The following is a 27,826-nucleotide window of genomic DNA, read 5'->3' as shown; positions in this document are numbered from 1 at the left end:
GACTTGGTGTTAAATATTGTCTGATTGTTCCTCTGAAGTCCTTTTGTTTGTTTACTTTTAGATACAAGTTCTTTGTGGATATAAACATTTTTGTTTTAATTTTTTAAAATTGTCATTTATGTTGCATTAGATGGGGAGTTGATTACAAATGTTGCATATTGTTGATTTTTAAACATTTCACTGGCATTATGTAACAGCTGTTATAATGGTTATTTGTGCATGTCTGCCTGGTGTCCAGAGTTCTGTTTGTCTCTTTACTGCTATTACAATAAATTCCTAGTATAAATGAGTTACATTTAAATTCTGATTAAAATAAAAGCAAGGTACTGCAGATGATGGAAATCTGAAATTAAAACAGGAAATGTTGGATAAACTCAGGACTGACAACACCTGTGGAAAGAAACAGTTAATATTTTTGATCCAAATGATCCTTCTACAGAGCTCTGACATTGTTAGACTTTTTGGCTGATCCAACTGAAGGGTGTGAGTGCACTCCTTAAAGTTTATTAGTGTCACAAGTCAGTTTACAATCACACTGCAATGAAGTTACTGTGAAAATCCCCTAGTTGCTACACTCCAGCATCTGGGCCCACCGAGGGAGAATTTAGCATGGCCAATGCACTTAACTAGCATGCCTTTCAGACTGGGAGGAAACTGGAACACCCGGAGGAAACCCATACAGACACGGGAAAAGCGTGCAGACTCCGACTCCGCACAGACAGTGACCCAAGCTGGGAATTGAACCCAGGCCCCTGGTGCTGTGAGGCAGTAGTGCTAATCACTGTGTTACCCCTGTTAGCTTTGAGTATCCCTAGATCAGATTGCATGATGCTGTTCATTATTCTACCATTCACACCCACTCTGGAGAGAGCTTTTTCTTTACTGCAACCATTTACTGCTCCAATTGTTTCTTGTACCATGAAATTTTGTATTAGTCAATCTCTCCTTGTGCTGCTGCTCCATTGTTGCTCAAAACATGTTTCTACTTTCCTTCAGCGCTGAAGAGAGCTCCTTGAGCTGGAACGTTTATTCTGATTCTCTTTCCAGAGGTGCTGTCAGATCTGCTGAGTATTTCCTGCTCTTTTTTACAGTCGTGTGCACACGCTGTACTGCAGTCATTGAATAGGGGAAAAAGTAATGGCAGGCTCTCCATGCTATGGTTTGCTGAGAAGTAACTGATAATGGCTGTTAAGTATGATGGTTGAGTACAAATACTAATTTCCTGTCCAAAACAGTGCCTTTCTTTTTACTGCAGACATGCAAATGCTTGGGCTGACTTTTGCAATAACTGACTCCCTCTCTTCCCCACAGAAATCCTAAGGGCCAGTACTGCAATATTGTTGGGGCCAGCTGTGTGCTGTTAACTATCAGATAAGGCACTGTGTAATGGAGCAAATTGAGTGCTCCAGATAAAGGCAAAATACTGAGGATGCTGGAATCTGAAACAAAACAGAAAATCTCAGCAGGTCAGCATTTGTGGAGAGAGAATAGAGCCAATGTTCTGAATCTGGATGACCTTTCAGACTGAAGGCAAGGAAAATATGAGATTTATACTGTGGAGGAGGGGGTGCTGTAATTGATAGGAATGGCATGAACTCACTCCTCCACCTCCACTCCATTCCCTTTTATTTCATTTCTTCTTTTCATCATGAATTTTGATTGCTTTAATTTCTTTTTATTTTTCCATTTCGAAAATCTCACTTTCCAACTTGTTTCATCCTCCCCACCTCACTGGGGCCATCTGCCACATTCCTTCACTCTGCATCTCTGTTCTGTCATTTACACATTCCAATCTCTTAATGGATGTGTTTAGCGCCGTTTCTAGCCTTCATCATCACCATTACCTTTTGTCTTTTTGTCTATGCCATCCCTATCAATTACACTGGTTAAAAGCAAATTACTATGGGTGCTGGAATCTGAAATCAAAAGAGAAAATGCTGGAAAATCTCAGCAGGTCTGGCAGCATCTGTAAGGAGAGAAAAGAGCTGACGTTTTGACAAAGGGTCATCTGGACTCAACGTCAGCTCTTTTCTCTCCTTACAGATGCTGCAAGACCTGCTGAGATTTTCCAGCATTTTCTCTTTTGGTTTCCTATCAATTACAGTGCACGCACCCCTCAGAATAAATCTCGTCCTGTTTTCGTTGTCTTCAGCTCTGAAGGGTCATCCTGACTCTCAACATTGGCTGTATTCTCTGTCAGAAGTTTAACAACACCAGGTTAAAGTCCAACAGGTTTATTTGGTAGCAAAAGCCACAAGCTTTCGGAGTCTTAAGCTCCTCCTTCAGGTGAGTGGGAATTCTGTTCACAAACAGGGCATATAAAGACACAAACTCAATTTACAGAATAATGGTTGGAATGCGAATACTTACAGCTAATCAAGTCTAAAAGGTACAAACAATGTGAATGGAGAGAGCATTAAGACAGGTTAAAGAGATGTGTATTGTCTCCAGACAGGACAGCCAGTGAGACTCTGCAAGTCCAGGCAGGCTGTGGGGATTACAGATAGTGTGACATGAACCCAATATCCCAGTTGAGGCCGTCCTCATGTGTGCGGAACTTAGCTATCAGTTTCTGCTCAGCGACTCTGCGTCGTCGTGTGTCGTGAAGGCCACCTTGGAGAACGCTTACCCGAATATCAGAGGCCGAATGCCTGTGACTGCTGAAGTGCTCCCCAACAGGAAGAGAACAGTCCTGCCTGGTGATTGTCGAGCAGTGTTCATTCATCCGTTGTCACAGCGTTGTCAAACAGACCATTGTCCGCAGCAAACTACCCAGCCTTCAGGAGGACAGTGACCACGACACCACACAACCCTGCCACAGCAATCTCTGCAAGACGTGCCGGATCATCGACACAGATGCCATCATCTCACGTGAGAACACCATCACCAGGTACACGGTACATACTCTTGCAACTCGGCCAACGTTGTCTACCTGATACGCTGCAGGAAAGAATGTCCCGAGGCATGGTACATTGGGGAAACCATGCAGACGTTGCGACAACAGATGAATGAACACCGCTCGACAATCACCAGGCAAGACTGTTCTCTTCCTGTTGGGGAGCACTTCAGCGGTCACGGGCATTCGGCCTCTGATATTCGGGTAAGCGTTCTCCAAGGTGGTCTTCACGACACATGACGGCGCAGAATCGCTGAGCAGAAACTGATAGCCAAGTTCCGCACACATGAGGACGGCCTCAACCGGGATATTGGGTTCATGTCACACTATCTGTAATCCCCACAGCTTGCCTGGGCTTGCAGAGTCTCACTGGCTGTCCTACCTGGAGACAATATGCATCTCTTTAACTTGTCTTAATGCTCTCTGCACTCACATTGTTTGTACCTTTAAGACTTGGTTAGCTGTAAGTATTCGCATTCCAACCATTATTCTGTAAATTGAGTTTGTGTCTTTATATGCCCTGTTTGTGAACAGAATTCCCACTCACCTGAAGAAGGGGCTAAGAGCTCCGAAAGCTTGTGGCTTTTGCTACCAAATAAACCTGTTGGACTTTAACCTGGTGTTGTTAAACTTCTTGCTGTGTTTACCCCAGTCCAACGCCGGCATCTCCACATCATATATTGTCTGTCCACAGATGCTGGCAGATCTGCTGAGATTTTCCAGCAGTTTGTGTTTGAGTGCTCCAGGTAGTGTCTACTGCCAGGCCTGGTGGAAACTGGTTGGCTGTGTTTTGCCTGTTCAGATGGTATAGGCCAACAACAAAGTTGTGGCACTGCTGTGAGGTAATGGCTCTTGGCATCGGCAACTTACCAGTATTTCAGGCAAGTGGTTAATCTTAATGTGCAAATCAAGTATTGGCAAGCTGTGGATGTCATGGCTAAGCAATGACTTGTTCCCTGATGGAGGATTGACGACGACTGATCATGATGAGATTTTCCCCCTCCTACTCCAGGGTGAGTATAACCCTAATACAGTATCTCAAGTCAGTTCAGCCCAGCTTGGGATCTTTTATGTATGACTTGGGTGCTCATTTGACAATGAATTTATCGAACAATCAAGAGATTATTTGTAACCATTTGAACAACTGGCCTGTTTTTTTTTCCTTCAGAGTCTAGAAATAATGAGATGGCTGAGCATGAGGGGAATGAGATCATAACAGCCAGCATGTTAGAAGAGGAAAGGCAGCTGGAGAAAGAAGGGCAGGTGGAGGAGAGAAAGCTGATGAAAGAGGTAAGGCTCTCTGTTAAATTACAGTGCAGTTCAGAGTAGGAGCTGCTGCAGCTATGCTATATAGAACCTTACAGCACTGGCCTCTTCAGCAAAAACAGATCTATGCTGGTTTGTGTTCAACCTAACTTCATCTTGTCTTATAAATAATTTCTGATCTTTGTGTATACATGGGGGTGGGATGAAGGCTGAAATAAACTAACGGTTCAGGGTGTGAGGAGTAGAAGCTATACAGAAATAGAAAGGAAGTTGGACTTATTTCCTTTGAAAAAGACTCAGTGAAGTTTGCCATTTGAGGCATAGAAATGAAAGCAGGGAAGTTAGGAATGAGAAGGGAGGTTGGAATATTTTTCTTTACTGGAAGGAGTTTATGAAGTAATTATATAAATTGTTTTGAGGCATGGCAAATCTTGCTTTTTAGCTGGGAAACCAATTAAAAAGCAGGGTTGCAAAGATAGTAATCTGATTCCTCCCAGTGCCACATGCTAGTTTGTATAGAAGTTGGAGATAAAGCAGTTGTATATGACTGGAGAGCGTAAAAGGGAGCACTTTTGATTCCTGGTACATTAGGTTCAGATTTGGGAGAAATTGAACTTGTGTAAACCAGAGATGTTGTATTTCAACAGTAAGAAGTTGTATTTCAACAGGGCCAGGATATTGTGGAATAGAGTCATTAGAGGTTTACAGCATGGAAACAGGCCCTTTGGCCCAACTTGTCCATGCCGCCCTTTTTTTTAAAACCCGTAAACTAATCCCAATTGCTCGCATTTGGCCCATATCCCTCTATACCCATCGTACCCATAGAACATAGAAAGCCACAGCACAAACAGGCCCTTCGGCCCACAAGTTGCGCTGATCATATCCCTACCTCTAGGCCTATCTATAGCCCTCAATCCCATTAAATCCCATGTACTCATCCAGAAGTCTCTTAAAAGACCCCAACGAGTTTGCCTCCACCACCACCGACGTCAGCCGATTCCACTCACCCACCACCCTCTGAGTGAAAAACTTACCCCTGACATCTCCTCTGTACCTACCCCCCAGCACCTTAAACCTGTGTCCTCTCGTAGCAACCATTTCAGCCCTTGGAAATAGCCTCTGAGAGTCTACCCTATTCAGACCTCTCAACATCTTGTAAACCTCTATCAGGTCACCTCTCATCCTTCGTCTCTCCAGGGAGAAGAGACCAAGCTCCCTTAACCTATCCTCATAAGGCATGCCCCCCAATCCAGGCAACATCCTTGTAAATCTCCTCTGCACCCTTTCAATGGCTTCAACATCTTTCCTGTAATGAGGTGACCAGAACTGCGCGCAGTACTCCAAGTGGGGTCTAACCAGGGTCCTATAAAGCTGCAGCATTATCTCCCGACTCCTAAACTCAATCCCTCGATTAATGAAGGCTAGTACGCCGTACGCCTTCTTGACCGCATCCTCCACCTGCGAGGCCGATTTAAGAGTCCTATGGACCCGGACCCCAAGGTCCTTCTGATCCTCTACACTGCTAAGAATGGTACCCTTCATATTATACTGCTGCTTCATCCCATTGGATCTGCCAAAATGGATCACTACACACTTATCCGGGTTGAAGTCCATCTGCCACTTCTCTGCCCAGTCTTGCATTCTATCTATGTCTCGCTGCAACTTCTGACATCCCTCCAAACTATCCACAACACCACCTACCTTGGTGTCGTCAGCAAACTTACCAACCCATCCCTCCACTTCCTCATCCAGGTCATTTATGAAAATGACAAACAGCAAGGGTCCCAGAACAGATCCCTGGGGCACTCCACTGGTCACTGACCTCCATGCAGAGAAAGACCCCTCCACAGCCACTCTCTGCCTTCTGCAGGCAAGCAAGGCAACAGCCCCTTGGATCCCATGCCCTCTCACTTTCTCAAGAAGTCTTGCATGGGGGACCTTATCGAACGCCTTGCTGAAGTCCATATAGACCACATCCACCGCTCTTCCTTCGTCAATGTGTTTGGTCACATTTTCAAAGAACTCAACCAGGCTCGTAAGGCACGACCTGCCCTTGACAAATACCCATGTAACTATCTAAATGCTTTTTAAAAGACAAAATTGTACCCGCCTCTACTACTACCTCTGGCAGCTTGTTCCAGACACTCACCACCCTCTGTGTGAAAAAATTGCCCCTCTGGACACTTTTGTAACTCTCCCCTCTCACCTTAAACCTATGCCCTCTAGTTTTAGACTCCCATACTTTGGGGAAGGGTAGGTTTGGTTGTGCTGTTGCGAAAGGTTTAAACTAGCTTGATGGGGAAGTGGGAACATGATCATAGAATCAAAGTTTGAAATGGAACAAAGAAAATTATTAGATAAACATGGAAGACTAACTAATGTCCTTCAGGTAAGGAATTCTGTTGTCCTTTCAAGTCTGGCCTATGCAATTCCTGATCCACACCGTTGGTTGATACTTCCTTGGATGGCCTTGTATGCAATTCAGTTTTCATCCCATCCAAAACCCAGCTTCTACCAAAAGCCTCATTGCATCAAGTCAAATTCAGACAAAGAATTCCGCCCTCCTTCAGCTGATGAATCCATACTCCTTGAACACCAATTGGGAGAAGCACTGAGGGTAACAAGGATACAGAAGGTACTCTGGATGAAGATCTTCAATGTCCATCACCAAGAATGGTTTGGGTAGCATTACTACTGACAAAGCTGACCAAGTCCTGAAGGACATATCTTCCAGACTGGCAGTGTGGAAATACGAGGGAAAACATACTCCATTTTCACCAATCTACCTGTCATAGATGCACGTGTCCATGATAGTGTTGGTAGGAGTGACCATCTCAGTCTTTGTAGGTATGAAATCTTGTCCTTGCACTGTGAACACATTCCATTGTGTTATGTGGCACTGCCATTGCTGAATGAGAGAGATGCAAAACTGATCTGGGCATCATTGAGGCTCTCTAGATATCAGCAACAGATCTTGTGGCCCAGCATATCCCTCAGTCTCATTGCTGCCAAGCCTGGTTCGATGAGTAGGAGCAGCACTAGGCATAGAGAAAAGAGCTACCAGCCTATTGAAGTTATAACAGGACTGCGTACGTGCTAAATATGAAACAGGATGCGATAGAGCTAAGCAATCCTGCAACCAACGAATCAGATTTAAACCTGTTGTTTTGCCCCTATCGGCTCTGAAAGGTGGTAGAAAATTAGAAAGCTAACTGGAGAGAATGCTTCATGAACATCCCCATCCTCAATGATGGCAGAACCCAGTCAGTGCAAAAGAGAAGGCTGATGTTCCAAAACTGCACACACTACTCTATTTGTGGTCTGACAGACGTTTTATACAGCCTATCATAACCTCCCTGTGCTTGTATTCTATGCGTTGGCTAATAAGGGCAACATCACTTATGCCTTTTTAACCACCTTATCTACGTGTTCCTCTGCCTTCAGGAATCTCCGGACATGCAGCCCAAGGCCCCTCTGATCCTCTGTACTTCCTAGCATCTTACTGTTCTTTGTGTGTTCCCTTCCCTGTTAGTTGTCCCAATACGCATCACCTGACATTTTTTTCAGGGTTAAATCCCATTTGCCGCTGTTCTTCCCATCTGACCAGCCAGTCTATAGCTCCCTGTAATCTAAGGCTTTCCTCATCGCTATATACACACCACCATTTTTTTGTGTCATCTGTGAACTTACTGATCATACATTCTCTGCCTCCTGCAACTAAGCCCTAGATCCCATGGGCTGTTAGCTTCTTCATTAGTCTCCCACGTGGAACCTTGTCAAAAGCTCCACTGATGTGAACCACATCAACTGCATTGCCCTCATCTACACGTCTAGTCACCTCCTCAAAATTTAATCAAATTTGTTAGACGTGATCTCCCCTTGACAAAACCATGCTGACGGGTAGCACAGTGGTTAGCACTGCAGCCTCAGCGCCAGAGACCTGAGTTTGATTTGATTTATTGTCACATGTGTTAACATAGTGAAAAGTATTATTTCTTGCACGCTATACAGACAAAACATACCTTTCATAGAGAAGGAAATGAGAGTGCAAAATGTAGTGTTACAGTCATAGTTAGGGTGTAGAGAAAGATCAACTTAATGCAAGATAAATCCATTCAAACGTCTGACAGCAGCAGGGAAGAAGCTATTCTTGAGTCAGTTGGTACGTGACCTCAGACTTTTATATCTTTTTCCCGATGGAAGAAGGTGGAAGAGAATGTCCGGGGTGCGTGGGGTCCTTAATTATGCTGGCTGCTTTGCCGAGGCATCATTGATTGGGAATTGCGTTGCTAAGTCCCTTGCTGCCAACATCCTTGGTTGTCACTGATCTGAAACTGAACTGGACCAGCTATATAAATACCGTGGCTCCAAGAGCAAGTAAAAAGCTGGGAATTTTGCAGTAACTGCATGTTGACTCCCCAAAGCCTGTCCACCATCTACAGGGACAAGTCAGGAGTGTGATGAATACTCCACTTACCTGGATGGGTGCAGCTCCAACAGCACTCAAGAAGCTTGACACCATCCAGGACATAGCAGGCCATCCACCACCATCAGCATTCGCTCTTACCATCCAGGACAGGATGGTAGACACAAGGCAACACTGTCACCTGCACGTTCTCCTTCAAGTCACATCATCCTGACTTGGAGCTCTATCGTCATTGCTTCACTTTCGCTGGATCGAAATTCTCTTCCTCTAAGCCACTGCTCTAGATCTAGCCCTTTGGTTATCTAACCTAATATGTCTCTGGCCCAGTGTCATATTTTGCTTTTTATAATGTACGATTTTTGTCATATTAAATATGCTAAAGAAAAAGTTACACAACAAGAGCTGGGGTAATTCTACATGACAGATTGGTCAAAAAAGGTAAATATTCATAGGATGCAAGTGGCAAGTTGGATCCAAAATTGGCTCTTGGCAGAAATGGTAGACTGATGGTTTCTAGCTAAAAGACTGGAGTTTGGCAGTGCTCTGTGAGGTTCTCCTATTTTGATCGTTTACATTGATGATTTAGACTTCAATATAGATGGCATGATGAAATTTTCAAAAGATGCAGTAATTGTCCTGTGGACTGCAGGGAGATATCAATGGAGTGGGCAGAAAAGTGGCAAGTAGAATTCAATCCAGAGAAATGAGGTAATGTATTTGGAGAGGGCAAAGAAAGTAAGGGAATTCACAATATATGGTAAGATACTGAGAAATGTAGAAGAACAAGAGGACCTTGGGGTGCCTGGTATACAGATCCCTGAAGCTAACTGGAAAGTAGTTAACATGATATATGGGATGTTTTCCTTTAGTCATCGGCCTGAAATGTTAACTCTTTCCCTGCTGCAGAATACTTCTAGCATTTTCTGTTTCCCAGCACCTGCAGGATTTTGCTTTTGGTTAGGTTGAAGTTTTTGGTACTGAGGAAATTGAGAGTTTAAATTATACGTGTACAATTGAGAGGCTTAGATGATGGATAGGAATTAACTATTACACTTGGCAGAACTGTCAGTAACCAATGGCATGGGTTTTAAGTAATTACGAGAAAGATTAGAGGGAAGCTGAGAAATATGTTGTGAAAATAGTGGTGGTTTAGAACTCTTGCCTGAAATGTAGTAGATGTCAAAACCCTCAATGCATTTTATAAAAGATACAGATTGAATGTGGAATTAGAGCAGAATTGCTGTAGCACAGATAGGACCATTCAACTCATCATTTCTGTGCTAGCTCTCCATAAGAACGATTTACATAGTGCTGCTCCCTCCGCCTTCTCCCTGAAATGTTGCACTTTTGTCCTTTTCAATAATAAATGGGCTGAATGGCCTCCTGTGTTGCAAATTTGCTATATTATTCTAATGCCCCGTAACATTCTCAGGATGTTCAATAACTCATTTCAAATTTCATTTGCTGTAGGTGGGCAGTCCTACAATAGTAAATGGATGAGTAGGTAATCAATTGGTTAGTGTTGGTTAAGGGAGGATTATTGGCCAAGACCAACAGTCTTCTGAAGCTGCTATGAATAGGCAGGTGTCTTTTTCAAGACAGGTACAGGCCGCACCCATTGAGAAAGAAAGACTACGGAAAGGATGCACCGTCTGTGGCTAAGGAAGTTAGTGTGCAATGCAGCATAAATTAGTCAAGGGTCGTAAGAGGCACCATAGGCAGCATAGTGGTTAGCATTGCTGCCTCACAGCACCAGGGACCTGGGTTCAATTCCAGCCTCAGGTCACTGTCTGTGTGGAGTTTGTACGTTATGCCTGTGTCTGCGTGGGTTTCCTCCCACATTCCAAAGATGTGTGGGTTAGGTTGATTGGACATGCTAAATTGCCCCTTAAGGCAGGGGGATTAGCAGGCTGAATGAGTGGGGTTGTGGAGATGGGGGCTTGAGTGGGATTGTGGTCGGTACAGGCTCGATGGACCGAGTGGCCTCCTGTGCTGTGGGGATTCTATGAAGATTGGAAAAATTGTAGAAACCAGCAAAAGCTGACTAAAAACATGAGGGAGAAATTAGTGAAAGCTAAGAAGAAATATAAAAGCACAGGTGAAAGATTCAAGGTATATGTAAAGAGAGTAGCTAAAGTGAGTGTTGGTCCCTTAGAGGGTGAGACTGGGGAATTAATAATGGGAAACTGAGACTTTGAACAGATATTTTGTATATGTCCTCGCAGCAGAACCCACAAGCATACCCATTAATAGAAAATCAAGCAGGAAAGGGGAGGGAGGAACTTGGAACAATTACGATCAGTAAATAAGTTACTTAAGCTAACAGGACCAAAGGCTGACATGCCCTTAGACCTGATGCCCTGTATCCTCGAGTCTTAAAAGAATTGGCTGTGGAGATAATGAATTCATTGGTTGTAATCTTCCACAATTTCCTCAATTCTGGAACGGTCTCAGTGAATTGGAAAACCACAAATTTAACACCTCTTCAAGAAAGGGAAACAAAGCAAGAATTTTATAGGCAAACTAACATCTGTCACTGGGAAGTGCTACAATCTAGGGCTTGACGGGGTGTTTGCTGAGACGATTGGGAATTAAAACTAGGGGACAGTTCAGAAATAAGGGGCCTCCATTTAAATCAGATGATAAGGAATTTTATTTTCGTCTGAAATTAATTATTTTTCACAGCAGTGGTCATTATTTAACTTGACTATTCAGATTTTTGATCTTTTTTTCAGGGGAGTTGTGGGCTGGGGGTGGGGGCAAACAGGAAAGGAGTTAAAGCTAAAAATTGAACAGCTATTCAATGGTAATTGAATGGTAAAATAGGATCAATAGTCCAAGTAGCCTATTCAAGCACCAAATTAGAACAGCTTTGCAGTGAAAGGATTGCAATTTATTCCGTTGGATAACTTTTGGTTGTACTGGGGGTGATTTGTGCCTGACACACACTTAATTGTGAAAGACTCTTGTGGTTAAATTGATGTTCTCAGTAAGTGAGGTTGAAAGTCGAAATGAATAGTTGTATTGTGATTATTGGTTGAAATTTCTTCATGACTTATTTTTCTAGGCCAAAATGTTCTGGGAAAAAGACTCTCATGAAATGCGTTATAAGCGATTGCAGCACCTACTAGAGAAGAGTAACATTTACTCAAAGTTCTTACTGACAAAAATGGAACAACAACAGCTGGAGGTAATTTCTGTGTACTTATTTGGTTACATATATGGTGGGGGGGGAGGATGCTGTCTTGATCAGGTCAGCCAGGGATGAATAATGAAAAATAAAAGTTGAATGGATATCTTTAAAGAAAATGATGGCTGGAAATCAAAAACACTGACCGAAGGATCCCATCCGAATTGTTAGCCTCTTTCTGTTATATGGCAGGTCTGCTATGTATTTCCAGCATTTCCTGATTTTTATTTTTTGAAAGTTTGGACAGATTCAGAACTTTCTGCTGTAGGAGATTTAAATGGGTGGATGGTGGTGTTCATGATAGAGGGGAGTGTATATGGACTGGAAGGAAATGAAATGTCCAATAGGTTAGGGTGTGCACGGGCCGTCAGTGAGGCATGATTAATGGGCCATGTGGGCTGTTCTTGTTCCTTGCTATCTTCTGAATTGAATTCAACATTTCTACCAAATCGGCAAGGTGGCAGTGGTTCGCACTGCTGCCTCAGTGCCAGGGACCTGGGTTCAATTCTGGCCTCGGGTCACTGTCTGTGTGGAGTCTGCATGTTCTCCCCATGTCTGCGTGGGTTTCCTCCGGGTGCTCCGGTTTCCTCCCACAGTCCAAAGATGTGTGGGTTAGGATGTTTGGCCATGCCAAATTGTCCCTTAGTGTCAGGGGGATTAGCAGGGGAAATACATGGGGTAGGGCCTGGGTGGGATTGTTGTTGATGCAGACTTGATGGGCCAAATGGCTTCCTCCTGCACTGTGGGAATTCTGAGATTCGATGAAGTTCTACCATTTAACTGCTTTCGCCTTCAGTTTGAAACTTGGAAGAATTTGCTGCTTCAGTTGGAAGAATTTGCTGCTTCAGTTTGAAGGTTCGGGACTCTACGTTTTTTTGATGGCTTGTTCAGTCAGTCTGAATGATGCAGCAATAATCTTGCTGCTCTTTTAAGTTTTGAGATAAAGACAATAACACAGCCATTAAAGCCATTCTCTGCTGCGTTAGATGATGAGACTGCAGTTGGTTCTGTATCTTTGGAACAGACAAGGCTGTAATTGGTTGGAACGCTTGATCCTTGCTGGAAAGTGTGTCGGTATGGCTGTCTGACAGAAACAAAACCAGGTTCTGTTCATTTCTACCCCACAGCGAAAGACTTGCACATAAAAACGTAGCCATTTGAGGTGAGTTAATGGATAACTGCTTGTGTGAGCATGAAATTGGTTTCAGGAGGGGAAGGGGAGAATAAAATATAAATCTCTTTCTAGAGTCACTTGCTGAAATATCACGCTGGAAGGAAGGGTGGATTTGGCTCTAATTTTAGTTTTTAAAAAAGTTATACGCTGATAAGCTAAAATACCTTCTTTGTCACACTGGATTACTAAGAAAATAATGTATTTATTTCTAACAGGAACAGCACAGAAAAACAAAACTTGAAAAAAAGAAAATGCTGCTGGTAACTGCTCAAATGGTAATGACTAGACAGCTGTATTTGGGGAATTATTAAGGTCTATGAAATCAACAATTATGTTAAAGTGAAGGAGTGTAAAATAGAATCAGGAATGTTTTGGGAACAGGCCATTTAGCTACCTGCATCAGATGTTTATCTACTCTTCACTGACCAGATCTAATGAACTCTGGCAGGTACTGCCTGTGACAACACATTCCTTCTTCTTAAATCCCTGCAGAAACAAATCTCTCCTTGGGAGCGGAGCATCATGGTATGGGTTCTCCGAACATAAAGAATGATCTTGCATTTTGATAACACCTATCACAACCTGACTACTGAAAAGCACCAAGTGCTAGTCACCGTTTTAATGTAGGAAAACACAGCAGCCAATTTGCGCATAACATTGATTAACTTACAGGTTTGAAAACAACCGCATGATAAATGACCATTAATGTATTTGAGTTATCTTGATTGAGGATTACATGTTGGCCAAGAGACTTGAAGAACTGAGTATTATAGAAACCCTACATTTGGCCCATCAAGTCTGCACCGACCACAATCCCACCCAGGCCCTGCCCCCATATCCCTACATATTTACCCACTAATCCCTCTAACCTACGCATCTCAGGACACTAAGGGGCAATTTTAGCATGGCCAATCAACCTAACCCGCACATCTTTGGACTGTGGGAGGAAACCGGAACACCCAGAGGAAACCCACACAGACACGAGGAGAATGTGCAAACTCCACACAGACAGTGACCCAAGCCGGGAATCGAACCCAGGTTACTGGAGCTGTGAAGCAGCAGTGCTACCGTGCCGCCCACTGTACTGCAAGAGGATTTCAGCATTCACCTGAGGAGGAAGATGGGACCTTGATTTAATGTCTCACCTGGGGAAAAACAGCTTTGACAGTGTAGCACTCCTTTAGTCCTGCACTAGATTGGATTTGAAACTATGACCTTCTAACTTCTGTGAGATTGCAATCACTGGGCCAAGTCTGACTTTTTTTTTCTCTGCTGTACTGTGTTTATATTATACCATAGCTCTTTTCTGTTCTTAAGCTTTCTTTATTCAACACCCATTTATTCCATTAATCAACTCTGCCTTCTTCCTCAATTCCTCACTCCTGTTTTCCTCTAGAAGTCAATTTTCATTGTTCCTGTGGATTCCTTTATTCTGCTTCAGTGGCCTCCCCAGTAATTACCTAATTTCTTTGACTGACTTTCTCCTGCCAAATTTCCCAATTATAATTTGTTCCTTGGGTATTTAAACTCTCAACCACAAGTCATGTTCCTGGAGTTCTGCATAATGAGAATGGAACTCTTTCAAATGTTGCGAGGTTTGGGATGTCTGTCTCTTTTTTAAGTATTGTATGGGATCCGTATTAAACTGGTGGCTTTTTAAGAACCGTTGTGTTTTAAGAAGGTGAAGCAACAAATTTGATTCTTATTTTGTATGTGCCCAGGTGAAGGGGGACAACTGCTCAGTACAAGAAACTGAAACAGGTATGTGTTTGTTCATCATTGCAGTTTTAACAAATCTCCCCTTGGGAGCAGAGTAAGACACTTTATATCACGTGTATCAGGAGTTCTGTGCTCCTATCAAAAAATGAGCTTACATTTTGATAGCACCTATCACAACCTGACTATTGAAAAGCACTTTAATCCACTTTGAATCAAGCAATCCAGTTGGGTACTTGTATTCATTCAACATCTTCCAGTTAGAATAAATAGAAATATGTTGACAGTTTCAGTCAAGGCTCTTGTGGCATCAAAATACTATTGGTGTATTTAATTAAATTAGGTACTTTTCAGTGCCTTTGATTTAAATAAAGTAATGCTTTTTCAATTGGTAGTATCATTAAGAAAAGAAGTCCTGTTAAATTTATCATATCCTTCAGTGTTATGGTTTCAGATCTGACTAGCTTGCACAGAAAACTTGAGCAGAATTGTTGCTTTAATAGTTTAGCAAGATTAACTAAGCCCCAAGATGTCTTCGGTAGTATGCAGATTTGTATCTCCATGGTTGGATTAACACTTCACCAACTCATTTGGCACAATATTTAAAACCAATGGTCCAGCCACAAATGCAGACTTTTGCAATCATTGAATTTTTTTTTTGCCTAGATGTAATGGTGCAGTTTGCTGAGTTTATGTCCAGATCACAGAATATTCCTAGATGGGATAGCTGCACCATTTCTTGGCATTTATTCTAGAACTGGTTAGGAAATTGCATTACATTCGGAAATGTGGGTTTTTGCCAGTCTGATGAGGAAACACTGACAGTATGCAGGTTGATAACCTGAATGACGATCAATTGAAATCTCACTGAAGACCCTTTTCATCTCCTACAATGTCCATTAGTAATAAGAGCTCACATAGAAACATCGAGATTAGGAGCAGAAGTAGGCATTCGATCAGATCATGGCTGATCTCTCCCTGGACTCAAATCCACCTCTCCACCTTATCCCCATATTCTTTTTTTATGAGGTACCAAGAGAAGGTCAACAACAACGGGTTTTGCCTGTACAAATATAAACATCATCTCCCATTTTCTGTTTGAAGATGGAGCTAGGTTTCTATTTACTCCATCTCCCTTGACCCTGTAACCAACATAGACTTGTGCAATCAGTGCAAAAATAGACCATGTTTGTGTTTATGTTCCACTTGAGCTTCCTTTCATTCTTTCACCTGTGTCAGCACAACCCTCAATTCCCTTCTCTTGTGTTTATCTTGTCGTTAGATGTGTCTATACTATTTCCTTCAACTACTCCCTGTGGGTGAGTGTTCCACATTGTCAACACTCTCTGGAAAAAGAGGTTTTCCTCTGAATTTCCTATGTTGGTTTTTGGTACTCATCATGCATTGATGACCTGAGTTTTGCTTTTCCCCACAAGCAGAAACACTATTTACTGTATGTACAACTTTCATAATTTTAAAGACCTTTAGGTCACCCCTTTTGTCAGAGGAAAAGAGACCCAACTTTTCACTTTCCTTCTGGGAATGACTACAGTTCTGTTAACATGTTTGCAACTTCTTCTGTGCATCTTTTTTATAATACAATTATAAACACTGCTCAATATTCCATATGTGGCCGGACCAAGGTTCTGAACATGTTTTCCATCTTTAGCAGCATGACTTTGAAGGCTCCATATGCAGTGCCATCTTCAGTGTTGCGGTATTTAGCTGAGTGTATGAAATCTTCAATTGCTCAAGTTCTGTAATGTTTTTATGCATTGTGGGGCATGTACATCGTTCAAAGATCCAACCTGTATTTGCTTTCTGATTTTAAAATGTTTAGCAGTGAAGAAGAAAAGGGGAAGAGAAGGAGAAACGTACAATCTTTCTGATTACATCAATAAGGAGGTAACATGTCTGTTCCTTTAGGTGATAAATAATCTCTTGTTCCTGGTATTTGTATTGAATGAAGCTGTAATGTCTTTAATTATGTGGCTCTGCCCATTGTGATTCTGTTAGGATTCCGCCTCCACGACTTGATCTTGCGCATCTCTTGTATAGTGAAATGTCTGCCATTGCTTTTATTCCACTGTTACCGGGTTTCTTTATCAACATTTTTTGAAGGTGTAGAAAACAGGTCAGGCAGCATTTGTGGAGAGAGATTAAGTTCAGTTTAATCTTTTGTCTGATGATTCCTGATTTTGAAACTTCTTAGAACTGTCATCTCCTTCACTTATCTTATTCTAGTCAATAAAGACTAGTTTTTCAAATCTTCCTGGAGTTCTAGTTTCCCAAAATATAGTACTTCATTTTTTTTTTGAACTAACCTGTACTTGCCACTGTGCCAATCTGTCTGTATCCTCCTGAACTCTTCACCTTTGCACTGCTTCCCAATTCGAGCTTTAGCAGCAAAATATCAATCAGCTTGTCCTCCGATCCAGAAAACATCCTATCAATAGAAAATGAGAAATCCCAACGTGCGTCCCTGGACACAACAGTATGGGTGACCGTAAGTGCCAGTGACTCCCACATCTCATAAACTAGCCATATCTCATCTATGCTAAAACTTCCATTTACCTCTGCTGTCTCTATTCACTAGACAACTCCCTGTCAAGCTGGCTGCTAATATCAAGTGCTTAACCAGTCTTGTGCGTCTTGTATATTTTTGTAAAATTCACGTACAGTCCCTGTGTATACTGTCAACATTTACCACGGAAAGCCACCTAAATTTGTCAGTTGGTCTTGCTGTTTGCCCATACCATCAAATACTGCTTATTCCATATGAAATATACTGCCTATTTTGGGTAATTCAATAAGGTTTTTACATCTTATTATCACATTTGTATCTTAATCCCTCCACTGATTATTCTGTCTCTTGCATTCTCTTTCTGTCGTAAATCTATGTTGTTAGTAGTTTAAAATGCATTTGTTGAGCCTTGTTGCAAATCCCTGCTGATTTACTTTCTTTTTTTTTTATAGGACATTTTGTCAAGAGTGAAAAAGGCTAAAACAGACGAGGTAAGTCATTAATACTCTGTAGTGTTGCAAACCAGGAGGTAAAACAGTTCTAGATCTGGGTAGGGTAGATGTTATGTCTCTATAGCACTTGGAGCCCATGTTTCTCAACCCAACTGGCCATAAATTCTAGTAAATATACACTGGGTGGAATTCTCACAAAAAAATCTGTGCCATATGTGTGTAAAAACGAGTAAGTTCCGCTGGTTTTTATAGCGGGATTTTCAAAATGAATCTCCCACTCTCGTGCCCTCGTGTGAATTAGGCTGAAATTCAGTGGGCGGGGCCTATTCCCACTGGAGAATCCCACCGGCAGCATAGTGCTGAGCAGGTCACTGCGCATGCGCCTATCTGTCAGCGCGGAGATCGGCGCGCACAGTAGCCCCACACTGCTGGCCTCCCGATTTGCTGACCTCCATCCATCACTGATTCCAATGCAGTGGCAGCGGGATTCCCATCCCTGCTGATTTTTTTCCCCCACCTCCTTGGCAAAGCCTGATGCCCAGTGGAAAGTGCCAGGGGGCCACGCTGGCAATGTCCAGGGGGCATCCCTTACTCCAACCTCCTGGGAGGGCCTCTATGCCCCCCTCCCCTACCATCAATTAGTGGGGAATTGTTGTAAACAGTGGTTGTGCAACACTCCTGGTTGGGGGGGGGGAAAGAGGTGCTAGTGGGCCCACTGACTTCAGTCCTGGGCCCATTAATTGTATGTAGATTACATTAAAATTTATGCAGCTCCGCGCTGATTTCTGGCGCGGAGCTGATAGCATTGGAAACGGCCTCTTCTTAAGTCTCCCGGCCTGCTGTGCTGCTAGAGCAGCTCAGTGTGCTGGGAGGATCGTTCCCAGTATTTTTGGAGGCTAGCTTTGTGTTCCTTTTGTTCTGCACATCAAAGCAGCTGTCCCTGATTCCTATTTAAGGATTTTTACCACCTTTTGAATATTGAAACCATGGAGAAGATGGGATTCGAGCAGGAGGTGGTCCCCTTTGTGCATCACAGTTGAATAGCCATTTCCTGAGCTTGCATGTGAAGATTGTTCACTTGAGGAAGATACCAGAGGGCCCTCTGTGAGCATTCCCAAACAAAAGGCAATGACTTGAAGAGAAGTGAAGTAATGGAACTCAGTGGTTGACAAGAATATTGATTTTTTTTTTTTGCAATTCTTCAGCTGAAAATAGTTTGAGGGTAGAACATGCTTATTTGGTTTTCTTCATCTCCATGGCCATCTTTCATCCCTAGCCATCAACAAAAGTTTATTTTACACATTTTGTGTTGTATCTTTGGTACAAAGTAAGGAATGTTGGTGCTTGAATTGAATTGAACACTTTCTGTCACATTATCAGGTATGATATAACACTGTTGGAGACAGAGGGAACCCTTTAGTAACCCAGCAGTAGTACCTGATCAAGAGTGTGCTGTACAATATCTCTGAATCTGTTTCAAATCACATTCCTGTGGTTTCCAAATTGAATTGTTTGCTTAAATTGGTGCCAAGTGAAGTGACTTGTGCGGTAAACCATGCTCATTCAATTTTGAGACTTGGCCCTTTGTGAAAATAATTCATCATAACTAACAGAGGAAGTAGACATTCACTTGATCACTATATTGTTTCATAGAACATAGGACATTACAGCGCAGTACAGGCCCTTCGGCCCTCGATGTTGCGCCGACCAGTGAAACCAATCTAAAGCCCATCTAACCTACACCATTCCAGTATCATCCATATGTTTATCCAATAACCATTTGAATGCTCTTAATGTTGACGAGTCCACTACCGCTGCAGGCAGGGCATTCCATGCCCTTACTACTCTCTGAGTAAAGAACCTACCTCTAACATCTGTCCTATAACTCTCACCCCTCAATTTAAAGCTATGTCCCCTCGTGTTAGCCATCACCATCCGAGGAAAAAGGCTCTCACTATCCACCCTATCTAATCCTCTGATCATCTTGTAAGCCTCTATTAAGTCACCTCTTAACCTTCTTCTCTCTAACGAAAACAACCTCAAGCCCCTCAGCCTTTCCTCATACGGTTTTCCCACCATACCAGGCAACATCCTGGTAAATCTCCTCTGCACCCTTTCCAACACCTCCACATCTTTCCTATAATACGGCGACCAGAACTGTACGCAATACTCCAAGTGCGATGTTAACTGAGATCTAATATGTAGTTTCTGTAATGACTTTGTTTTATAATTTTCAATAAAGAATGCTGCTACACCACCTATAAAGCTTGAGGCCGAAGATATTGAGAAGAACCAAGATTCAAATTCTGACATCAAAGACAGGCTGGCCCAGACTGTACGTCACAACTCTCAGCATCTCCTGGACCCTGTGAGGCAGGTGAACAGTCAACCAGTTCCATATCAACAGCCCAAACTCTTCACGGGTGGAGTGATGAGGTGGTACCAAGTCGAGGGTATGGAATGGCTGCGGGTGAGTTTACAATGCTTTTCATCTTGTTGGGAGTACGGGAGCAGTTTTGAAAGCCAGATCAGGCAGCAGCGATGCTGCAATTGTGCATGGTCACATGGCCTGTAGGCCTTGTTCTGTTTTAATACTGCTTGGCTGTGCAGACATTTAATGATTGTGTTGAAAGAACTAGCCACACAGAGCACTAACATTTCGTAGGAATCCTTATCCAGCAGTGTCCTTTGTTGCTGTCAAGATTCTACACCTTTAAGTTATTTAACTTGGATAAAATTTAGTTTAATTGTAAATTCTGCTGCTGTTTGTTTGAAGTTACATTCACTAAGAAACCAGTGATCTAGGATTCTGTTAGAAAGAGACAAGCTATCTAGGGTACGGTTCAAGTCTCATCTGGTTTTTCTATCAGATCAATTTGAGATGAAGACAGTTACTGAACACCTCTTAGAAAATATGTGCTTTTTAATGATAGGATTTTCTTTTCAGTGACCAACGGGGGATTTAGCTTAGCAGTTCCTGTGGTTCCCACAAAAATCAACAAGGTTTCCCATTGAAGTTGGTCAGCTTGAACAATCCGAGACTTGGATGAGAGAGAACGAATCATAGGCCATTATCTTTTGTTTTGTCCTTTCCTCTAGCCACCTGCACTTAAATGTCCAGGACTGTAGATAAAGTGTCAGAACCACTTTTTGTCTAAAAGAAATATTGTTGGTTTGAGGTCATATATCAAAGGGATTTTGTTCTATTTCCAAATGTGAGGTTCAGCAAGATGATTAAATTTTCCTTAAAGCTCTACATTGCATCTCAGTTTATAGGTTCAATGCTAACTTTGAAATTCACTCTGCTGTCAGAGGGATATGGGCCAAACACAGGAAATTGGGACTAGCTTAATGGTTAAAAACTGGGCTGCATGGACAAGTTGGGCCAAAGGGCCTGTTTCCATGCTGTAAACGTCTATGACTGAGGCAATACACATGGCACCTTGCCTAAAATTTCAGTGTAATTGTAATGTAAGGTCATTTAGATATTTACCTGGGGGCTGACTATTGAGCCACAGAATCTGCTTGTGGGATTGATGGGAGCTGTTGAGCCCAAAAGAATATTGTGGGCAGATATGAAATTTACAGCATTTGAGTTTCTACCTCTCCATTCTCTGCTGAAGATGACATTCCACAGGTGCTGGGAGGCCTCTGCTACCACAAAGCCTGATCGAGTCCCAGTCGATAGATTAGCTACAGAAGATGAGCCTGATTTTGTCCTTGCAAGGAGGTGCGGGCAGAGAGAGGATTGTTACTATCCACTAAAGGCACACAGCAATAAATTCAAGATGGGTTGTTGTGGGCATCTTTTAGGGGTCCTAATGTGATTATTTTTCTGTCTCAGATGCTGTGGGAAAATGGTATAAATGGGATTCTAGCGGATGAGATGGGCCTGGGAAAGACCGTCCAGTGTATTGCCATGATAGCCATGATGGTGGATCGAGGAGTCCCTGGACCTTTCTTCGTCTGTGGCCCTCTGTCTACTCTACCGAATTGGGTTTCGGAGTTCAAGCGATTCACGCCAGAGGTGAGATAGGCAGGAACCAATCTCTACTATACACCTTAGTGTTGGTGTGATTTTTCACAGTGTGCTTTAATGGGTATACTTCTGTATCACAGATCCCAGTGCTGCTTTATCACGGAAACCAAAAAGATCGTTTACGAAGCCTGCGTAAAGTTCACAAACGGCAGGGCTCTCTACACATCTTGCCAGTTGTCATCACTTCATACGAAATAGCCATGAGGGACAGAAAACACTTCCAGGTGAATGAGCAGAATACCTTCCTTCTTTAAACTTCGGTTGGATTTTTGATTTATTATTGTCACATGTATTAACATAGTGAAAAGTATTGTTTCTTGTGTGCTATACAGACAAAATATCCCGTTCATAGAGAAGGAAACGAGAGAGTTCAGAATGTAGTGTTACAGTCATAGCTAGGGTGTAGAGAAAGATCAACTTAATGCGAGGTAAGTCCATTCAAAAGTCTGACAGCAGCAGGGAAGAAGCTGTTCTTGAGTCGGTTGGTACGTGATCTCAGACTTTTGCACCTTTTTCACGACAGAAGAAGGTGGAAGAGAGAATGTCCGGGGTGCGTGGGGGACTTTAATTATGCTGGCTGCTTTGCCAAGGCAGCGGGAAGTCAATGGATGGGATCTGGTAGCATTCAGGTCAAATAGAACATTATAGTGCAGTACAGGCCCTTCGGCCCTCAATGTTGCGTTGACCTGTGAAACCAATCTAATGCCCATCTAACCTACACTATTCCAATATCATCCATATGTTTATCCAATGACCCTTTAAATGCCCTTAATGTTGACGAGTCCACTACTGTTGCAGGCAGGGCATTCCATGCCCTTACTACTCTCTGAGTAAAGAACCTACCTCTGACATCTGTCCTATATCTATCACCCCTCAATTTAAAGCTATGTCCCCTCGTGCTAGCCATCACCATCCGAGGAAAAAGGCTCTCACTGTCCACCCTATCTAATCCTCTGATCATCTTGTATGCCTCTATTAAGTCACCTCTTAACCTTCTTCTCTCTAACAAAAACAGCCTCAAGTCACTCAGCCTTTCCTCATAAGACCTTCCCACCATACCAGGCAACATCCTGGTAAATTTCCTCTGCACCCTTTCCAATGCTTCCACATCCTTCCTAAATGCGGCGACCAGAACTATACGCAATACTCCAAGTGCGGCCGCACCAGAGTTTTGTACAGCTGCAACATGACATCATAGCTCCGAATCTCAATCCCTCTACCAATAAAAGCTAACACACTGTACGCCTTCTAACAACCCTATCAACCTGGGTGCCAACTTTCAGGGATCTATGCACATGGACACCGAGATCTCTCTGCTCATCCACACTACCAAGTATCTTACTTAAACTCATTAACGATAGTCAGCATGGTTTTGAGAGAGGGAGGTCATGCCTCACTAACCTGGTGGAGATTTTTGAAGAAGTGACCAGAATGGTTGACGAGGGAAGGGCTGTGGATGTCGTCTATATGGACTTTAGGAAAGCGTTTGACAAAGTCCCTCATGGTAGGCTGGTGAAAAAGGTTGGATCTCATGGGATAAAGGGGGAGGTGGCTAGATGGGTGGAGAACTGGCTTGGTCACAGAAGACAGAGGGTGGTAGTGGAAGGGTCTTTTTCCGGCTGGAGGCCTGTGACTAGTGGTGTTCTGTAGGGCTCTGTATTGGGACCTCTGCTGTTTGTGATTTATATAAACGATCTGGAAGAAGGTGTAACTGGGGTGATCAGTAAGTTTGCGGAGGACACAACATTGGCTGGACTTGCAGATAGTGAGAAGCATTGTCAGAAGCTACAGAAGGATATAGATAGGCTGGAAATTTGGGCAAAGAAATGGCAGATGGAGTTCAATGCGAACTGATGCATTTTGGTAGAAATAATGTAGGGAGGAGCTATACGATAAATGGCAGAACCATAAAGGGTGTAGATACGCAGAGGGACCTGGGTGTGCAAGTCCACAGATCCTTGAAGGTGGTGAAGAAGGCATATGGCATGCTTGCCGCTTGCCTTTATAGGACGGGGCATAGAGTATAAAAGTTGGGGTCTGATGTTGCAGATGTATAGAACGTTGGTTCGACCGCATTTGGAATACTGCGCCCAGTTCTGGTCGCCACACTACCAGAAGGACGTGGAGGCTTTGGAGAGAGTACAGAGGAGGTTTACCAGGATGTTGCCTGGTATGGAGGGGCTTAGTTATGAGGAGAGATTGGGTAAACTGGGGTTGTTCTCCCTGGAAAGACGGAGGATGAGGGGAGACTTGATAGAGGTGTATAAAATTATGAAAGGCATAGATAGGGTGAACGGTGGGAAGCTTTTCCCCAGGTCGGTGGTGACGTTCACGAGGGGTCATAGGTTCAAGGTTAAGGGGGGGAGGTTTAACACAGATATCAGAAGGACATATTTTACACAGGGTGGTGGGGGCCTGGAATGCGCTGCCAGGCAAGGTGGTGGAGGCGGACACACTGGGAACGTTTAAGACTTATCTAGATGGCCATATGAACAGAGTGGGAATGGAGGGATACAAAAGAATGGTCTAGTTTGGACCAGGGAGCGGCACGGGCTTGGAGGGCCGAAGGGCCTGTTCCTGTGCTGTATTGTTCTTTGTTCTTACCATTAGCCCAGTACTCTGTATTCTTGTTACTCCTTCCAAAGTGAATCACCTCACTTTTCCGCATTAAACTCCATTTGCCACCTCTCAGCCCAGCTCTGCAGCTTATCTATGTCCCTCTGTAACCTGCAACATCCTTCCGCACTGTCCACAACTCCACCGACTTTAGTGTCATCCGCAAATTTACTAACCTAGCCTTCTATGCCCTCATCCAGGTCATTTATAAAAATGACAAACAGCAGTGGCCCCAAAACAGATCCTTGTGGTACACCACTAGTAACTGAACTCCAGGATGAACATTTCCCATCAACCACCACCCTGTCTTCTGACAGCTAGCCAATTTCTGATCCAAACCGCAAAATCACCCTCAATCCCATGCCTCCGTATTTTCTGCAATAGCCTACCATGGGGAACCTTATCAAACGCTTTACTGAAATCCATATACACCTCATCCACCTCTTTGGTCACCTTCTCAAAGAACTCAATAAGGTTTGTGATGCACGACCTACCTTTCACAAAACCGTATTGACTATCCCTAATCAAATTGTCCCTTTCTAGATGATTATAAATCTTTCCAAACCTTTGCCCACAACAGAAGTAAGGCTCACTGGTCTATAATTACCAGGGTTGTCTCTACTCCCCTTCTTGAACAAGGGGACAACGTTTGCTATCCTCCAGTCATCTGGCACTATTCCTGTAGACAATGACGACATAAAGATCAAAGCCAAAGGCTCTGCAATCTCCTCCCTAGCTTCCCAGAGAATCCTAGGATAAATCCCATCCGGCCCAGGGGACTTATCTATTTTCACACTTTCCAGAATTGCTAACACCTCCTCCTTATGAACCTCAATCCCGTCTAGTCTAATAGCCTGTATCTCAGTATTCTCTTCGACAACATTGTCTTTTTCCTGTGTGAATACTGACGAAAAATATTCATTTAGCACCTCTCCTATCTCTTCGGACTCCACGCACAACTTCCCACTACTGTCGTTGACTGGCCCTAATCTTACCCTAGTCATTCTTTTATTCCTGACGTACCTATAGAAAGCTTTAGGGTTTTCCTTGATCCTACCTGCCAAAGACTTCTCATGTCCCCTCATGGCTCTTCTTAGCTCTCTCTTCAGGTCCTTCCTGGCTAACTTGTAACTCTCAAGCGCCCTAACTGAGCCCTCATGTCTCATCTTTACATAAGTCTCCTTCTTCCTCTTCACAAGAGATTCAACTTCTTTAGTAAACCACGGTTCCCTCACTCGACCACTTCCTCCCTGCCTGACAGGTACATATTTATCAAGGACACGCAGTAGCTGTTCCTTGAACAAGCTCCACATTTCAATTGTGCCCATCCCCTGCAGATTTCTTCCCCATCCTATGCATCCTAAATCTCGCCTAATCGCATCATAATTTCCTTTCCCCCAGCTATAACACTTGCCCTGCCGTATATACCTGATGTGGAGATGCCGGCGTTGGACTGGGGTAAACACAGTAAGAAGTTTAACAACACCAGGTTAAAGTCCAACAGGTTTATTTGGTAGCAAAAGCCACACTAACCCTAACCCTAACTTAGGTATATACCTAACCCTTTCCATCGCTAAAGTAAACGTAACCAAATTGTGGTCACTATCACCAAAGTGTTCACCTACCTCCAAATCTAACACCTGGCCTGGTTCATTACCCAGTACCAAATCCAATGTGGCCTCGCCTCTGTCAAATGGTTATGGGTCCTGTGTAATCTTTGTCAAGTTCATGGAGTTCCCTGTTTATAAGCTGATCTGTCACATCATCGCCTTTGATGGAAATCTCAGCTTTTGGAAAGGAATTCAGAGATTTGATTGGTTAGCTCTCACTATTTTTAGCAATGTTGGAACGAATGCTTACACCTTGGTTTAATTGCAGCAGAACTTACTCATCAGTTATACTTATTGGCTTCGATGGAGTATCGTTAGTTTGTTCGTGTGTTTAGATAAATAGTTGGGCTACTGAATATTGCTGGGAAAAAGAGATGTGCTGTTGAAACTTTTTCTTGCACTATTCAGGACAGAATCGCAAAAATACCAAATCTAAGGGAACAAGGTGCTGATTGGTTGGCAAGTGGACTCGCGTAGAGGCGTTGCCATGGAAAATGCACCAGGGATCAGTTGACGGTCATACTTTCGTTAAATTCAAACCATGTGTCTTTTTTCAGCAATGCTAATGTTTTTGTTTGTTTCAAGTTTTGCTGAGGTTTGTAATGTTATAGCACTTCTCTTCTGCTTTCCTGTCTCTCGATCAATGTCACTGGGAAAAGCATTTTATTATTTTAATGCTTTTGACTTGAGGGCACTCAGTAATTTTAAATCTGGGCTGTTCCACAATATTAATTTTCCCATGAACAGATCCTGAAAGAGAATGCTTACCTTATTCCATTGCTGTTCCTGCCCAGCTGACTCAGCAGCAAATTCTCCCGGATCGTAATGTCCCAATCCAGCTAACATGGAGTCTTAAGCTTGCTCATGAGCAGTCATTGGATGAAATCTGGTTGCTATGGAGCTGTAAGCATTAGTGCTTGTGGAAAAAGGGAACGGGGTAGTGGCTCTGGTTTAAATTCCACTGTCTCTCTATTAGCTGTAATTGAAAAATTTATATGACCGCTTCATTTTTATTTTTCTCAAAATAAAACAGAATTGTCACTGGAACTACCTCATCGTGGATGAAGGCCACAGAATCAAGAACTTGAATTGCCGCTTGATTCAGGAGTTGAAAAGGTTCAATACTGACAACAAGCTGCTGTTGACCGGAACCCCCCTCCAGAATAACCTAGCTGAACTCTGGTCACTGCTCAACTTTCTACTGCCCGATGTATTTGACGACTTGAAAAGGTAGCTAATGTGAATGGACTCGGTGCTGCACTGTTGAATTTAACTGGCGTTTTCTCTCAAAGGCACCTCCTACTGTAAGAGAAGGCTTCATGTTAAATGTGCTGAGTTAACTGTTCCTGGCCAGATTTGCCAAAGGAACATCTGTACCTTTGGACTAAGAAAGAAAGATCAGCTAGTACTTTGCTGCCTGAACTCTATCAGGTGACTAGTGTCAAGTATTGAGGGCATTGACATGAGCTGCGATTCCCTCTGCAGTTACATAGCCTGTTGGCACTCATTTCCCTGCTTCAGCTTTGGAAGAAAAGCTACTGGAGTGACCAGAGCACTAGGGACCCGGGTTCAATTCTGTCCTTGGGTCACTGTCTGTATGGACTTTTCACATTCTCCCTGTGTCTGCGTGGGTTTCTTCTGGGTGCTCTGGTTTCCTCCCGCAGTCCAAAGACGAGCTGGTTAGGTGAATTGACCCCTTAGTGTCAAAAGATTTGTCGGTAGGTGATTGACCACAGTAAATGTTTGGGGATGGGGGAGGCCTGGGAAAGATGCTCTTTTGGAGAGTTGATGCAGACTCGATGGGCTGAATGGCCTCCTGCAGTGAAGGGATTCGTTAACCTTGAGGAGGACTTGTTTAATTCCAGTTCATATTCCTTTTCAGCATAACAGATTTATGGTAAAGGAACCTTCTATTAA

General features: G+C 43.2%; 1 protein-coding gene across 1 annotated transcript in view; it reads left to right on the top strand.

The window, feature by feature from the left end:
• hells (helicase, lymphoid specific) overlaps window positions 1-27,826 on the top strand; it is a 63,306-nt gene that overhangs the window by 1,128 nt on the left and 34,352 nt on the right. The window contains exons 3-12 of the mRNA XM_078223680.1: window positions 4,065-4,186; window positions 11,656-11,778; window positions 13,168-13,227; window positions 14,674-14,713; window positions 16,509-16,573; window positions 17,645-17,683; window positions 19,887-20,114; window positions 21,489-21,671; window positions 21,764-21,907; window positions 26,943-27,139. Of these exons, the coding sequence (XP_078079806.1) occupies window positions 4,065-4,186; window positions 11,656-11,778; window positions 13,168-13,227; window positions 14,674-14,713; window positions 16,509-16,573; window positions 17,645-17,683; window positions 19,887-20,114; window positions 21,489-21,671; window positions 21,764-21,907; window positions 26,943-27,139 (1,201 nt within the window). The remainder of the gene's footprint in view (window positions 1-4,064; window positions 4,187-11,655; window positions 11,779-13,167; window positions 13,228-14,673; window positions 14,714-16,508; window positions 16,574-17,644; window positions 17,684-19,886; window positions 20,115-21,488; window positions 21,672-21,763; window positions 21,908-26,942; window positions 27,140-27,826) is intronic.

This window comes from Mustelus asterias, chromosome 11 (genome assembly GCF_964213995.1).
Source record: "Mustelus asterias chromosome 11, sMusAst1.hap1.1, whole genome shotgun sequence".
NCBI classification, from domain to species: Eukaryota; Metazoa; Chordata; class Chondrichthyes; order Carcharhiniformes; family Triakidae; genus Mustelus; species Mustelus asterias.
Note: the sequence above shows the minus strand (reverse complement) of the source record. Positions and strands in the feature narration are given on the sequence as shown.